This window comes from Oncorhynchus keta, chromosome 32 (assembly GCF_023373465.1).
Source record: "Oncorhynchus keta strain PuntledgeMale-10-30-2019 chromosome 32, Oket_V2, whole genome shotgun sequence".
Lineage (NCBI taxonomy): Eukaryota > Metazoa > Chordata > Actinopteri > Salmoniformes > Salmonidae > Oncorhynchus > Oncorhynchus keta.
In genome coordinates, this window is record NC_068452.1 from 29,784,650 (window position 1) to 29,798,832 (window position 14,183).

Here is a 14,183-nt window from a genome sequence, read left to right on the forward strand (position 1 = left end):
TTAACTAACCCAACAGCCTGTCTAACACTCTGTTCTATCCCCATGGCCATGAGAGTTAACTAACCCAACAGCCTGTCTAACGCTCTGTTCTATCCCCATGGCCACGAGAGTTAACTAACCCAACAGCCTGTCTAACACTCTGTTCTATCCCCATGGCCTGTCTAACACTGTGCACTGTGTTCTATCCCCATGGCCAGTAGCGTTAACTAACCCAACAGCCTGTCTAACACTCTGTTCTATCCCCATGGCCTGTCTAACACACTGTTCTATCCCCATGGCCACTAGAGTTAACTAACCCAACAGCCTGTCTAACACTCTGTTCTATCCCCATGGCCACGAGAGTTAACTAACCCAACAGCCTGTCTAACACTCTGTTCTATCCCCATGGCCTGTCTAACACTGTGCACTGTGTTCTATCCCCATGGCCAGTAGCGTTAACTAACCCAACAGCCTGTCTAACACTCTGTTCTATCCCCATGGCCTGTCTAACACTCTGTTCTATCCCCATGGCCAGTAGCGTTAACTAACCCAACAGCCTGTCTAACACTCTGTTCTATCCCCATGGCCTGTCTAACACTCTGTTCTATCCCCATGGCCACAAGAGTTAACTAACCCAACAGCCTGTCTAACACTCTGTTCTATCCCCATGGCCAGTAGAGTTAACTAACCCAACAGCCTGTCTAACACACTGTTCTATCCCCATGGCCAGTAGCGTTAACTAACCCAACAGCCTGTCTAACACTCTGTTCTATCCCCATGGCCTGTCTAACACTCTGTGCTATCCCCATGGCCAGTAGAGTTAACTAACCCAACAGCCTGTCTAACACTCTGTTCTATCCCCATGGCCAGTAGAGTTAACTAACCCAACAGCCTGTCTAACACTCTGTTCTATCCCCATGGCCAGAGAGTTAACTAACCCAACAGCCTGTCTAACACTCTGTTCTATCCCCATGGCCTGTCTAACACTGTGCACTGTGTTCTATCCCCATGGCCAGTAGCGTTAACTAACCCAACAGCCTGTCTAACACTCTGTTCTATCCCCATGGCCTGTCTAACACACTGTTCTATCCCCATGGCCTGTCTAACACTCTGTTCTATCCCCATGGCCAGTAGAGTTAACTAACCCAACAGCCTGTCTAACACTCTGTTCTATCCCCATGGCCAGTAGAGTTAACTAACCCAACAGCCTGTCTAACACTCTGTTCTATCCCCATGGCCACGAGAGTTTACTAACCCAACAGCCTGTCTAACACTCTGTTCTATCCCCATGGCCTGTTCTAACACTGTGCACTGTGTTCTATCCCCATGGCCAGTAGCGTTAACTAACCCAACAGCCTGTCTAACACTCTGTTCTATCCCCATGGCCAGTAGCGTTAACTAACCCAACAGCCTGTCTAACACACTGTTCTATCCCCATGGCCTGTCTAACACTCTGTTCTATCCCCATGGCCAGTAGCGTTAACTAACCCAACAGCCTGTCTAACACACTGTTCTATCCCCATGGCCTGTCTAACACACTGTTCTATCCCCATGGCCAGTAGCGTTAACTAACCCAACAGCCTGTCTAACGCTCTGTTCTATCCCCATGGCCAGTCTAACACACTGTTCTATCCCCAGCGTTAACTAACCCAACAGCCTGTCTAACACTCTGTTCGATCCCCATGGCCTGTCTAACACTCTGTTCTATCCCCATGGCCAGTAGAGTTAACTAACCCAACAGCCTGTCTAACACTCTGTTCTATCCCCATGGCCACTAGAGTTAACTAACCCAACAGCCTGTCTAACACCCTGTTCTATCCCCATGGCCATGAGAGTTAACTAACCCAACAGCCTGTCTAACGCTCTGTTCTATCCCCATGGCCACTAGAGTTAACTAACCCAACAGCCTGTCTAACACTCTGTTCTATCCCCATGGCCATGAGAGTTAACTAACCCAACAGCCTGTCTAACACTCTGTTCTATCCCCATGGCCACGAGAGTTAACTAACCCAACAGCCTGTCTAACACTCTGTTCTATCCCCATGGCCACTAGAGTTAACTAACCCAACAGCCTGTCTAACACTCTGTTCTATCCCCATGGCCACAAGAGTTAACTAACCCAACAGTCTGTCTAACACTCTGTTCTATCCCCATGGCCTGTCTAACACTCTGTTCTATCCCCATGGCCTGTCTAACACTCTGTTCTATCCCCATGGCCTGTCTAACACTCTGTTCTATCCCCATGGCCAGTAGCGTTAACTAACCCAACAGTCGAACACTCTGTTCTATCCCCATGGCCAGTAGCGTTAACTAACCCAACAGCCTGTCTAACGCTCTGTTCTATCCCCATGGCCAGTAGAGTTAACTAACCCAACAGTCTGTCTAACACTCTGTTCTATCCCCATGGCCAGTAGAGTTAACTAACCCAACAGCCTGTCTAACACACTGTTCTATCCCCATGGCCAGTAGCGTTAACTAACCCAACAGCCTGTCTAACACTCTGTTCTATCCCCATGGCCTGTCTAACACTCTGTTCTATCCCCATGGCCAGTAGAGTTCTATCCCCATGGCCAGTAGAGTTAACTAACCCAACAGCCTGTCTAACACTCTGTTCTATCCCCATGGCCAGTAGAGTTAACTAACCCAACAGCCTGTCTAACACTCTGTTCTATCCCCATGGCCACGAGAGTTAACTAACCCAACAGCCTGTCTAACACTCTGTTCTATCCCCATGGCCTGTCTAACACTGTGCACTGTGTTCTATCCCCATGGCCAGTAGCGTTAACTAACCCAACAGCCTGTCTAACACTCTGTTCTATCCCCATGGCCTGTCTAACACACTGCCTTCTACTCTGTTCCCCATGGCCACTAGAGTTAACTAACCCAACAGCCTGTCTAACACTCTGTTCTATCCCCATGGCCACGAGAGTTAACTAACCCAACAGCCTGTCTAACACTCTGTTCTATCCCCATGGCCTGTCTAACACTGTGCACTGTGTTCTATCCCCATGGCCAGTAGCGTTAACTAACCCAACAGCCTGTCTAACAGCCTGTCTAACACTCTGTTCTATCCCCATGGCCTGTCTAACACTCTGTTCTATCCCCATGGCCAGTAGCGTTAACTAACCCAACAGCCTGTCTAACACTCTGTTCTATCCCCATGGCCTGTCTAACACTCTGTTCTATCCCCATGGCCACAAGAGTTAACTAACCCAACAGCCTGTCTAACACTCTGTTCTATCCCCATGGCCAGTAGAGTTAACTAACCCAACAGCCTGTCTAACACACTGTTCTATCCCCATGGCCAGTAGCGTTAACTAACCCAACAGCCTGTCTAACACTCTGTTCTATCCCCATGGCCTGTCTAACACTCTGTGCTATCCCCATGGCCAGTAGAGTTAACTAACCCAACAGCCTGTCTAACACTCTGTTCTATCCCCATGGCCAGTAGAGTTAACTAACCCAACAGCCTGTCTAACACTCTGTTCTATCCCCATGGCCACGAGAGTTAACTAACCCAACAGCCTGTCTAACACTCTGTTCTATCCCCATGGCCTGTCTAACACTGTGCACTGTGTTCTATCCCCATGGCCAGTAGCGTTAACTAACCCAACAGCCTGTCTAACACTCTGTTCTATCCCCATGGCCTGTCTAACACACTGTTCTATCCCCATGGCCTGTCTAACACTCTGTTCTATCCCCATGGCCAGTAGACTGTTATCCCCATGGCCTGTCTAACCCAACAGCCTGTCTAACACTCTGTTCTATCCCCATGGCCAGTAGAGTTAACTAACCCAACAGCCTGTCTAACACTCTGTTCTATCCCCATGGCCACGAGAGTTTACTAACCCAACAGCCTGTCTAACACTCTGTTCTATCCCCATGGCCTGTCTAACACTGTGCACTGTGTTCTATCCCCATGGCCAGTAGCGTTAACTAACCCAACAGCCTGTCTAACACTCTGTTCTATCCCCATGGCCAGTAGCGTTAACTAACCCAACAGCCTGTCTAACACACTGTTCTATCCCCATGGCCTGTCTAACACTCTGTTCTATCCCCATGGCCAGTAGCGTTAACTAACCCAACAGCCTGTCTAACACACTGTTCTATCCCCATGGCCTGTCTAACACACTGTTCTATCCCCATGGCCAGTAGCGTTAACTAATCCAACAGCCTGTCTAACGCTCTGTTCTATCCCCATGGCCAGTAGCGTTAACTAACCCAACAGCCTGTCTAACACACTGTTCTATCCCCATGGCCTGTCTAACACTCTGTTCTATCCCCATGGCCTGTCTAACACTCTGTTCTATCCCCATGGCCAGTAGAGTTAACTAACCCAACAGCCTGTCTAACACTCTGTTCTATCCCCATGGCCTGTCTAACACTATGTTCTATCCCCATGGCCTGTCTAACACTCTGTTCTATCCCCATGGCCAGTAGAGTTAACTAACCCAACAGCCTGTCTAACACTCTGTTCTATCCCCATGGCCACAAGAGTTAACTAACCCAACAGCCTGTCTAACACTCTGTTCTATCCCCATGGCCACTAGAGTTAACTAACCCAACAGCCTGTCTAACGCTCTGTTCTATCCCCATGGCCACAAGAGTTAACTAACCCAACAGTCTGTCTAACACTCTGTTCTATCCCCATGGCCTGTCTAACACTCTGTTCTATCCCCATGGCCTGTCTAACACTCTGTTCTATCCCCATGGCCTGTCTAACACTCTGTTCTATCCCCATGGCCAGTAGCGTTAACTAACCCAACAGTCGAACACTCTGTTCTATCCCCATGGCCAGTAGCGTTAACTAACCCAACAGCCTGTCTAACGCTCTGTTCTATCCCCATGGCCAGTAGAGTTAACTAACCCAACAGCCTAGAGTTCTAACCCAACAGCCTGTCTAACACACTGTTCTATCCCCATGGCCAGTAGCGTTAACTAACCCAACAGCCTGTCTAACACTCTGTTCTATCCCCATGGCCTGTCTAACACACTGGTCTATCCCCATGGCCACTAGAGTTAACTAACCCAACAGTCTGGCTAACACTCTGTTCTATCCCCATGGCCACTAGAGTTAACTAACCCAACAGCCTGTCTAACGCTCTGTTCTATCCCCATGGCCAGTAGAGTTAACTAACCCAACAGCCTGTCTAACACTCTGTTCTATCCCCATGGCCAGTAGAGTTAACTAACCCAACAGCCTGTCTAACACTCTGTTCTATCCCCATGGCCACAAGAGTTACACTAACTATCCCCAACAGTTAACAACTGTTCTATCCCCATGGCCAGTAGAGTTAACTAACCCAACAGCCTGTCTAACGCTCTGTTCTATCCCCATAGCCTGTCTAACACTCTGTTCTATCCCCATGGCCAGTAGAGTTAACTAACCCAACAGCCTGTCTAACACTCTGTTCTATCCCCATGGCCAGTAGAGTTAACTAAACCAACAGCCTGTCTAACACTCTGTTCTATCCCCATGGCCTGTCTAACACTCTGTTCTATCCCCATGGCCAGTAGAGTTAACTAACCCAACAGCCTGTCTAACACTCTGTTCTATCCCCATGGCCACTAGAGTTAACTAACCCAACAGCCTGTCTAACACTCTGTTCTATCCCCATGGCCTGTCTAACACACTGTTCTATCCCCATGGCCTAGAGTTCTAACCCAACAGCCTGTCTAACACACTGTGTTCTATCCCCATTGCCACTAGAGTTAACTAACCCAACAGCCTGTCTAACACTGTGCACTGTGTTCTATCCCCATGGCCACTAGAGTTAAGTAACCCAACAGCCTGTCTAACACTGTGCACTGTGTTCTATCCCCATGGCCACTAGAGTTAAGTAACCCAACAGCCTGTCTAACACTGTGCACTGTGTTCTATCCCCATGGCCAGTAGCGTTAACTAACCCAACAGCCTGTCTAACACTCTGTTCTATCCCCATGGCCACTAGAGTTAACTAACCCAACAGCCTGTCTAACACTCTGTTCTATCCCCATGGCCTGTCTAACACTCTGTTCTATCCCCATGGCCACTAGAGTTAACTAACCCAACAGCCTGTCTAACACTGTGCACTGTGTTCTATCCCCATGGCCACTAGAGTTAAGTAACCCAACAGTCTGGCTAACACTCTGTTCTATCTCCATTGGCCTCTAGAGTTAACTAACCCAACAGTCTGTCTAACACTCTGTTCTATCCCCATGGCCAGTAGCGTTAACTAACCCAACAGCCTGTCTAACACACTGTTCTATCCCCATGGCCTGTCTAACACTCTGTTCTATCCCCATGGCCAGGAGAGTTCTGCTCTAATACAAGAGACTAGTGCTACAGCCAAGATATGCTCCCTTTTAGGTATGACCTGTTGAAAAGCTTGTCTGGTCTCTGCCCCAACTGCTCCACACTGTCCTCATAGGGCTGAATAGCAAAGTTATGAGCAGGTATTTTAAGGATTCATAGGGAGGTGTTTGTTGTTAATACATGTGTTTTTGTCCCACAGTTAAGGATGGCGCAACAGGACAGTGTGAGGTGCCCAAAGACCCTCACTACCCAGACTGCCCCAGCAAGGTGGATGTAAGTCCGCATGTCATGCAATTTCACAGTGGTTTTCCTGATCCCACAGTCCCTATGTCCTTTTGCTCTTGGACTGTTTATTACCCTGCAACTCCAGCTTTACGATCAGCTTCAATCAACCCTGCCTTGTTTCACAAGGATCAATGTCTAGTGCTGTGTTCAGATCAATGAAAGGACCTTGACCAAGTCCAAGTCAGATTTCATGGGTTCCTTAGCTATAATACATTCATTTCTACACTGACATTTGACCCCCTTTGACCTCCTTTGATACATAGAGATACTGTATATATTTATCTCCCTTGACCTTTTCCCTCAGTGGATGCGTGCCCGCTGGACCTCAGACCCCTGCTATGCCTTCTATGGGGTGGACGGCTCCGACTGCTCCTTCCTCATCTACCTGAGTGAGGTGGAGTGGTTCTGCCCCGCTCTGACCTGGAGGAACCAGACCACCACACCCACGCACAAACCTTTCCCCAAGAGACAGGTGGGATAGTTGGGTTGGCATGGGCTGTTTACAGGGCTGCTATAGTGTGTATGTGTGTGTGTGTGTACAGAGTTTGCGTCTATGATACTAGTCTTTGTATTTCATCTCCACTCTAATTTCCCTGTATCCGACTGGCACACAGTCTCCTGGGAGGGGAGTGTGGATATACAGTCACTCACAGAGTCTATTCTCCCTCTGCCTTGAATCATGGCTGTTGCTGTTTTTCTTGTGAGAGCAGCATTCCAGTTATTTCTGGGGCCACCAGGGCCAGGTGTTCTAGTTCGTTGCTGCTCCCCGGAGCGCTGTACACTACACACCAATGGGTCGGCTGCTCATTTCAATTATCTGTGCAGCTTAATCATGGATTCTAATTATCTGCCTGGATCCAGCTGGACTAATCCTGTGACTTCTCTCAGGTGTTCCTCTGCATTCACAGAGGCACCTACAAGTTGCTTTCCAAACAATAATTAACCTGTAGTGCGAAAGTAATGCATCTCATATTGATTTTGTATGTGTGCATAAGCAAGAGAATGTGTGTGGAAGGAAAGAGGGATTGTGTGTCCCCACTGTGTGTGTGTGTCCACTGTGTGTGTGTGTGAGAGAGAGAGAGAGAGACGGAGAGGTTTGTGTGACTGTCTATGTGCCATTTATAAGTCCTCTGTGCTCCCTTATGCAGTTACAACATTGATTAGCACTTGGCTGCTCAGATTGCACTGTGATCCAGCGATTATAAAAGGGCTGGGAAACATGCGGAGTGAAATGAAGGCAGCCTGTTTATGAGCATGAGGCAGGAGTCCCTCAGGCAACACTATCTGAGAGTCCTGCCTCCAGGGGGAATGGGTATGTCAGGGAGAGCTATAACACCCATCTCCACTCAACTCCAAGTAGGGCTGGTGGTTACCATGTGGCTGTTTTGTACAGGTTTGGGGAGGTGTTAAATGTATTAATTAAGTGTTTAATGTATTGGACTTATATATAGCTTTTTCTAGGTGCTCAAAGTGATTAACATAGTAAGGGGAGAAAAAAATGTAGATGTTCCTTTTCCTGTCCTCCAGGCGGCATTCCGGTCAGACATCGGGGCCCTCCTGGAGCAGGTGGGTACGGGGAAGGAGTCTCTGAGTTTCATGAAGAGAAGGATGCGCAGGCTGGCTGCACAGTGGGCCTCGGCTGCACGCAGGCTAGATGACCGTCTGAGGAGTCAATGGAGGGAGCAGAAGAGGGTGAGTGTGTGGTGACTGTGGAGGGAGCAGAAGAGGGTGAGTGCGTGGTGACTGTGGAGGGAGCAGAAGAGGGTGAGTGCGTGGTGACTGTGGAGGGAGCAGAAGAGGGTGAGTGTGTGGTGACTGTGGAGGGAGCAGAAGAGGGTGAGTGTGTGGTGACTGTGGAGGGAGCAGAAGAGGGTGAGTGTGTGGTGACTGTGGAGGGAGCAGAAGAGGGTGAGTGTGTGGTGACTGTGGAGGGAGCAGAAGAGGGTGAGTGTGTGGTGACTGTGGAGGGAGCAGAAGAGGGTGAGTGTGTGGTGACTGTGGAGGGAGCAGAAGAGGGTGAGTGTGTGGTGACTGTGGAGGGAGCAGAAGAGGGTGAGTGTGTGGTGACTGTGGAGGGAGCAGAAGAGGGTGAGTGTGTGGTGACTGTGGAGGGAGCAGAAGAGGGTGAGTGTGTGGTGACTGTGGAGGGAGCAGAAGAGGGTGAGTGTGCCGTGACTGTGGAGGGAGCAGAAGTGAAGTGAAGGGTCACGACGTTGTCCCCGTAGTGAAGGGTGACGTGTGTGGTGACTGTGGAGGGAGCAGAAGAGGGTGAGTGTGTGGTGACTGTGGAGGGTTGTCCCCAGAAGAAGGGTGACGTGTGTGGTGACTGTGGAGGGTTGTCCCAGAAGAGGGTGAGTGTGTGGTGACTGTGGAGGGGACGTTTTCCCAGAAGAGGGTGTTTTGTGTGAAGGGTGACTGTGGAGGGGACGTTGTCCCCAGTGAAGGGTGACGTGTGTGAAGGGTGACTGTGGAGGGAGCGTTTTCCCAGAAGAAGGGTGACGTTTTGTGTGGTGACTGTGGAGGGGGACGTTTTCCCAGAGTGAGGGTGACGTTGTGTGTGGTGACTCCCCGTAGTGAGGGTCACGACGTTGTCCCCGTAGTGAAGGGGACGTTTCCCCGGAGTGAAGGGTGACGTTGTCCCCGTGGAAGGGGACGTTGTCCCAGTGAAGGGTCACGACGTTTTCCCCGTAGTGAGGGTCACGACGTTGTCCCCGTGGTGAAGGGACTGTGGAAGGGGACGTTTTCCCAGTGAAGGGGACGTTGTCCCCGTAGTGAAGGGTCACGACGTTGTCCCCGTAGTGAAGGGACGTTGTCCCCGTAGTGAAGGGTCACGACGTTTTCCCGTAGTGAAGGGTCACGACGTTGTCCCCTTAGTGAAGGGTCACGACGTTGTCCCGTAGTGAAGGGTCACGACGTTGTCCCCGTAGTGAAGGGTCACGACGTTGTCCTCGTAGTGAAGGGTCACGACGTTGTCCCCGTAGTGAAGGGTCACGACGTTGTCCCCGTAGTGAAGGGTCACGACGTTGTCCCCGTAGTGAAGGGTCACGACGTTGTCCCCGTAGTGAAGGGTCACGACGTTGTCCCCGTAGTGAAGGGTCACGACGTTGTCCCCGTAGTGAAGGGTCACGACGTTGTCCCCGTAGTGAAGGGTCACGACGTTGTCCCCGTAGTGAAGGGTCACGACGTTGTCCCCGTAGTGAAGGGTCACGACGTTGTCCCCGTAGTGAAGGGTGAAGTGAAGGGTCACGACGTTTTCCCGTAGTGAAGGGTCACGACGTTGTCCCCGTTGTCCCGTAGTGAAGGGTCACGACGTTGTCCCGTAGTGAAGGGTCACGACGTTGTCCCCGTAGTGAAAGACGTTGTCCCCGTAGTGAAGGGTCACGACGTTGTCCCCGTAGTGAAGGGTCACGACGTTGTCCCCATAGTGAAGGGTCACGACGTTGTCCCCGTAGTGAAGGGTCGCTGCTTCCCCAAACAAAAGCCCTGGATTAACACTGAGGTTGGCGCTAAGAGAAAGGATGGGGGACAAAGGATACCGCACACAGGGATATCGCAGAGGCTACGGCTACAACCCTGAGGCTACGGCTGAGGAAAGGAACAAGTACAAGAAGTCACGCTACGCAAAATATCAAAAGGACAATAAGGTGTAAGGTGGAATAATACCATACAGGCTCCGACCTACAGTCCATTACGGATTACAAAGGAAGACGCTCTCTATCCAACGATGCCTCTCTTCCAGATGTTGAGGGTAGGCAACATCACCTCTGCCATGCTGACCGTCAACATGGGGCCCCACACTGGTGTGTGCTTAGTCCCCTCCTGTACTACCTGTTCACCCATGACTGCGTGGCCGTGCACTACTCCAACACAATCATCAAGTTTGCTGACGACACAACGCTGGTAGGCCAGATCACTAGCGACGATGAGACAGCCTACAGGGAGGAGGTCAGTGACCTGGCAGTGTGTTGCCGGGACAACAATCTCTCCCTCAACTACAGTAAGACCAAGGAGCTGATCAACACATCGATGGGGCTGCAGTGGAGCGGGTCGAGAGCTTCAGATTCCTCTGTGTCCAACTCACTAAGGACTTTAAAATGGCCCATTCACACATGCACAGCCGTGAAGAAGGCGCAACATTGCCTCTTCCAACTTTTATTTACATATTTTTATTGAATCTTTACTTAACTAGGCAAGTCAATTAAGAACAAATTCTTATTTACAATGATGGATTACCAAGAGGCAAAAGGCCTCCTGCAGGGACAAAACACACATCACGACAAGAGAGACACCACAACACTACATAAAGAGAGACTTAAGACAACACAACATGGCAACAACAGAACATGACAACACAACATGGTGACAACACATGGTAGCAACACAACATGGTGACAACACAACATGGTGACAACACAACATGGTAGCAACACAACATGGTAGCAACACAACATGACAACACAACATGGTGACAACACATGGTAGCAACACAACATGGTGACAACACAACATGGTAACAACACAACATGGTAACAACACAACATGACAACACAACATGGTAAAAATGCAACAAGACAACATGGTAACAACACAGCATGACAACACAACATGGTAACAACACAACAACACAACATGGTAACAACACCACAACACAACACATGGTAACAACACAACATGGTAACAACACAACATGGTGACAACACAACATGGTAGCAACACGACATGACAACACAACATGGTAGAAACACAACATGGTGGTAACACAACAACACAGCAGGTGCGGCAGGTATCCTAGTGGTTAGAGCGTTGGGCCAGTACCCAAAAGGTCGCTGGATCGAATCCCCGAGCTGACAATGTAAAAAATATGTTTTTCTGCTCCTGAACAAGGTAGTTAACCCACTGTTCCCCGGTAGACTGTCATTGTAAATAAGATGTTTTTCTTAACTGACTTGCCTAGTTAAATAAAGGTTAAAAAACATGACAACACAACATAGCAACAACATTGCAGCAGCACAACATAGTAGCAGCACAAACTTTGTTAGGCAAAGAAGACGATGCAGCCACAAGTGTCAGGAAGAGTGTCCATGATTTAGTCTTTGAATGTAGAGATTGAGATAAAACCTTCCAGTTTGAGTGCTTGTTGCAGCTCTTTCCAGTCACTAGCTGCAGCGACCTGAAAAGAGGAGTAACCCAGGGATGTGTGTGCTTTGGGGACCTTTAACAGAATGTGACTGGCAGAACGGTGTTGTATGTGGAGGATGAGGGCTGCAGTAGGTATCTCAGTGGAGGATGAGGGGGAGTATCTCAGAAGGGGTGTTGTATGTGGAGGATGAGGGCTGCAGTAGGTATCTCAGATAGGGGGAGTGAAGGGGTGTTGTATGTGGAGGATGAGGGCTGCAGTAGGTATCTCAGGAGTGAAGGGGGATGTGGAGGAAGGGGTGTTGTATGAAGGGGTGGAGTGGAGGATGAGGGCTGCAGTAGGTATCTCAGATGAAGGGGTGTTGTATGTGGAGGATGAGGGCTGCAGTAGGTATCTCAGATAGGGGGGAGTGAAGGGGTGTTGTATGTGGAGGATGAGGGCTGCAGTAGGTATCTCAGATAGGGGGGAGCGAGGCCTAACAGGGTTTTATAAATACGCTTCAACCAGTGGGTCTTGTGACAGGTATACAGAGATGACCAGTTTACAGAGGAGTGTAGAGTGCAGTGATGTGTCCTATAAGGAACATTGGTGGCAAATATGATGGCCGAAGAACATCTAGCTGCTCGACAACACCCTTACCTGCCAACCTATAAATTACATCTCCGTAATCTATCATGGGTAGCATGGTCATCTGAATCAGGGTTAGTTTGGCAGCTGGGGTGAAAGAGGAGCGATAAAGATAGAGGAAACCAAGTCTAGATTTAACCTTAGCCTGCAGCTTGGATATGTGCTGAGAGAAGGGAGGAGGTTGAAAAGGTTTGGCATGGGCCCTCATGAAAGATCCTCAAAACGTTCTACAGCTGCACCATTGAGAGCATCTTGAATAGCTGCATCAGAGGTAAGGTGGTATGAAAACAGCACCACCCTCTATGCCATGGCGGTACAGAGGGTGATTCGGATAGCCCAGTACATCACTGGGGCCGAGCTCCCTGCCATCCAGAACCTCTATATCAGGCAGTATGAAAAGAAGGCTCGGAATATCATTAAAGACTCTAGCCACCCAAGCCATAGACTGTTCTCTCTGCTTCTGCACGGCAAGCGGTACCGGGGAAACAAGACTGACACCTATGCACCTCTACACACTCACGCACACTGATACTCCAACACACACACACAACAAGCACACACACTCACATACAATCATAATTTGCGCTGCTGCTACTCTATCATCCTGATGTCTCGTCACCGTACCTCTATATCTACCAGTATCCCTGCACATCGGAAATATGGAACTGACCCGTTATAAACTGTGTTCTTCCTATTTTTATTTATCGTGGGTTTCTGTTCTACCTTGTTATTTTTAGTGCCACATTGATATTGATTACTACATTGTTGTATTTGGCGCTTGCAAGAAAGGCATTTCACTGTACTTGTGCACACAGCGTTAAAAACTTGAAGCTTGAATTATTCACAAAACCAAGGCTGGGAAAGGTATAGATTGACTGCAGTATTCTTTGAGTTTACCACTCCGAGCATTCTCTTTGTGCAAACCCCACTCCTTTTAATCCTTCTCTAGTTAAAAAGAGGCTCATAACTTCAAACGCCTGAGTGAACATGAGACGCAGTGATTGATAGGTGTTTGCTTTGCTTTGGGAAAGCAGGCCAGTCTGGTCTTTGGCCAAGAGATGCTTTCAGAATGTATATAAATAGGATTCTTCTTTTCATCAGTCTCTCTTTAGAGAACTATTAGCTTGGATAAGCCAGCACCAGCGCTGTCAACACACAGCATCCTTCCCAAGCCTGTTCCTTGATCAGCCTCCAAAAAGAAGAGTCTCTTTGTTCTTTTTTTAACGGTGTGTTCAACAGTAATAGCTACTGTCCATTACCTGGCCCCTCTGGGCTTGGCTGCAGCGTCTCTGACAGAACAGAACAGTGTTTAGAAAACAGACGAGGAGGAACTGCTGTGCTGCTGTGAAAACGCAGATGAGAGGACGATAATCTGCCGATGGAAATAGACTCGTTGAAGGGAGACTTCACGGAGGAGTGGAACTAGACAGCAGCCGTCTACCCCACCTGTCTCTCTCCTCTCTGTCTGCAACCTTTATTTTTTTCTCTGTCTTTTTCTCTCTACACTGAACTGTGCTTTCACAAAGGCAAAATTGCTGTAGACAACTTTTTAAACTTCCAATTCCTTTTGTAGTCATTTGAAAATGAATTATTTCATGTAGTTATGGTGATGTGACAAGTACTGTGTGGCTGGCATGAGTACCCTGGCACTACAGTGACATGAGGATTCACTGGCATCATAGATTGCAGGGGGCCAGTTGAGGTACTTCTGTCTGGTCATGGCGAGACATTTGTGTTGCGTCCACTTAACAAAAGCAGAGCAATAAATCGCAATTGATTGTCATCGATTTCCCTCTTTGTATTGAGTATGCACTGTGCAGTCATCTTGTCCTCTAGCAATTTCCCTGCATTGTGCAATAT

At 48.9% G+C, this 14,183-nt stretch overlaps 1 protein-coding gene across 1 annotated transcript in view; it reads left to right on the top strand.

The window, feature by feature from the left end:
• LOC118364666 (alpha-1,6-mannosylglycoprotein 6-beta-N-acetylglucosaminyltransferase B-like) overlaps positions 1 to 14,183 on the top strand; it is an 88,695-nt gene that overhangs the window by 27,719 nt on the left and 46,793 nt on the right. The window contains exons 5-7 of the mRNA XM_052491310.1: positions 6,474 to 6,547; positions 6,864 to 7,031; positions 8,087 to 8,251. Coding sequence (XP_052347270.1) covers positions 6,474 to 6,547; positions 6,864 to 7,031; positions 8,087 to 8,251 — 407 coding nt within the window. The remainder of the gene's footprint in view (positions 1 to 6,473; positions 6,548 to 6,863; positions 7,032 to 8,086; positions 8,252 to 14,183) is intronic.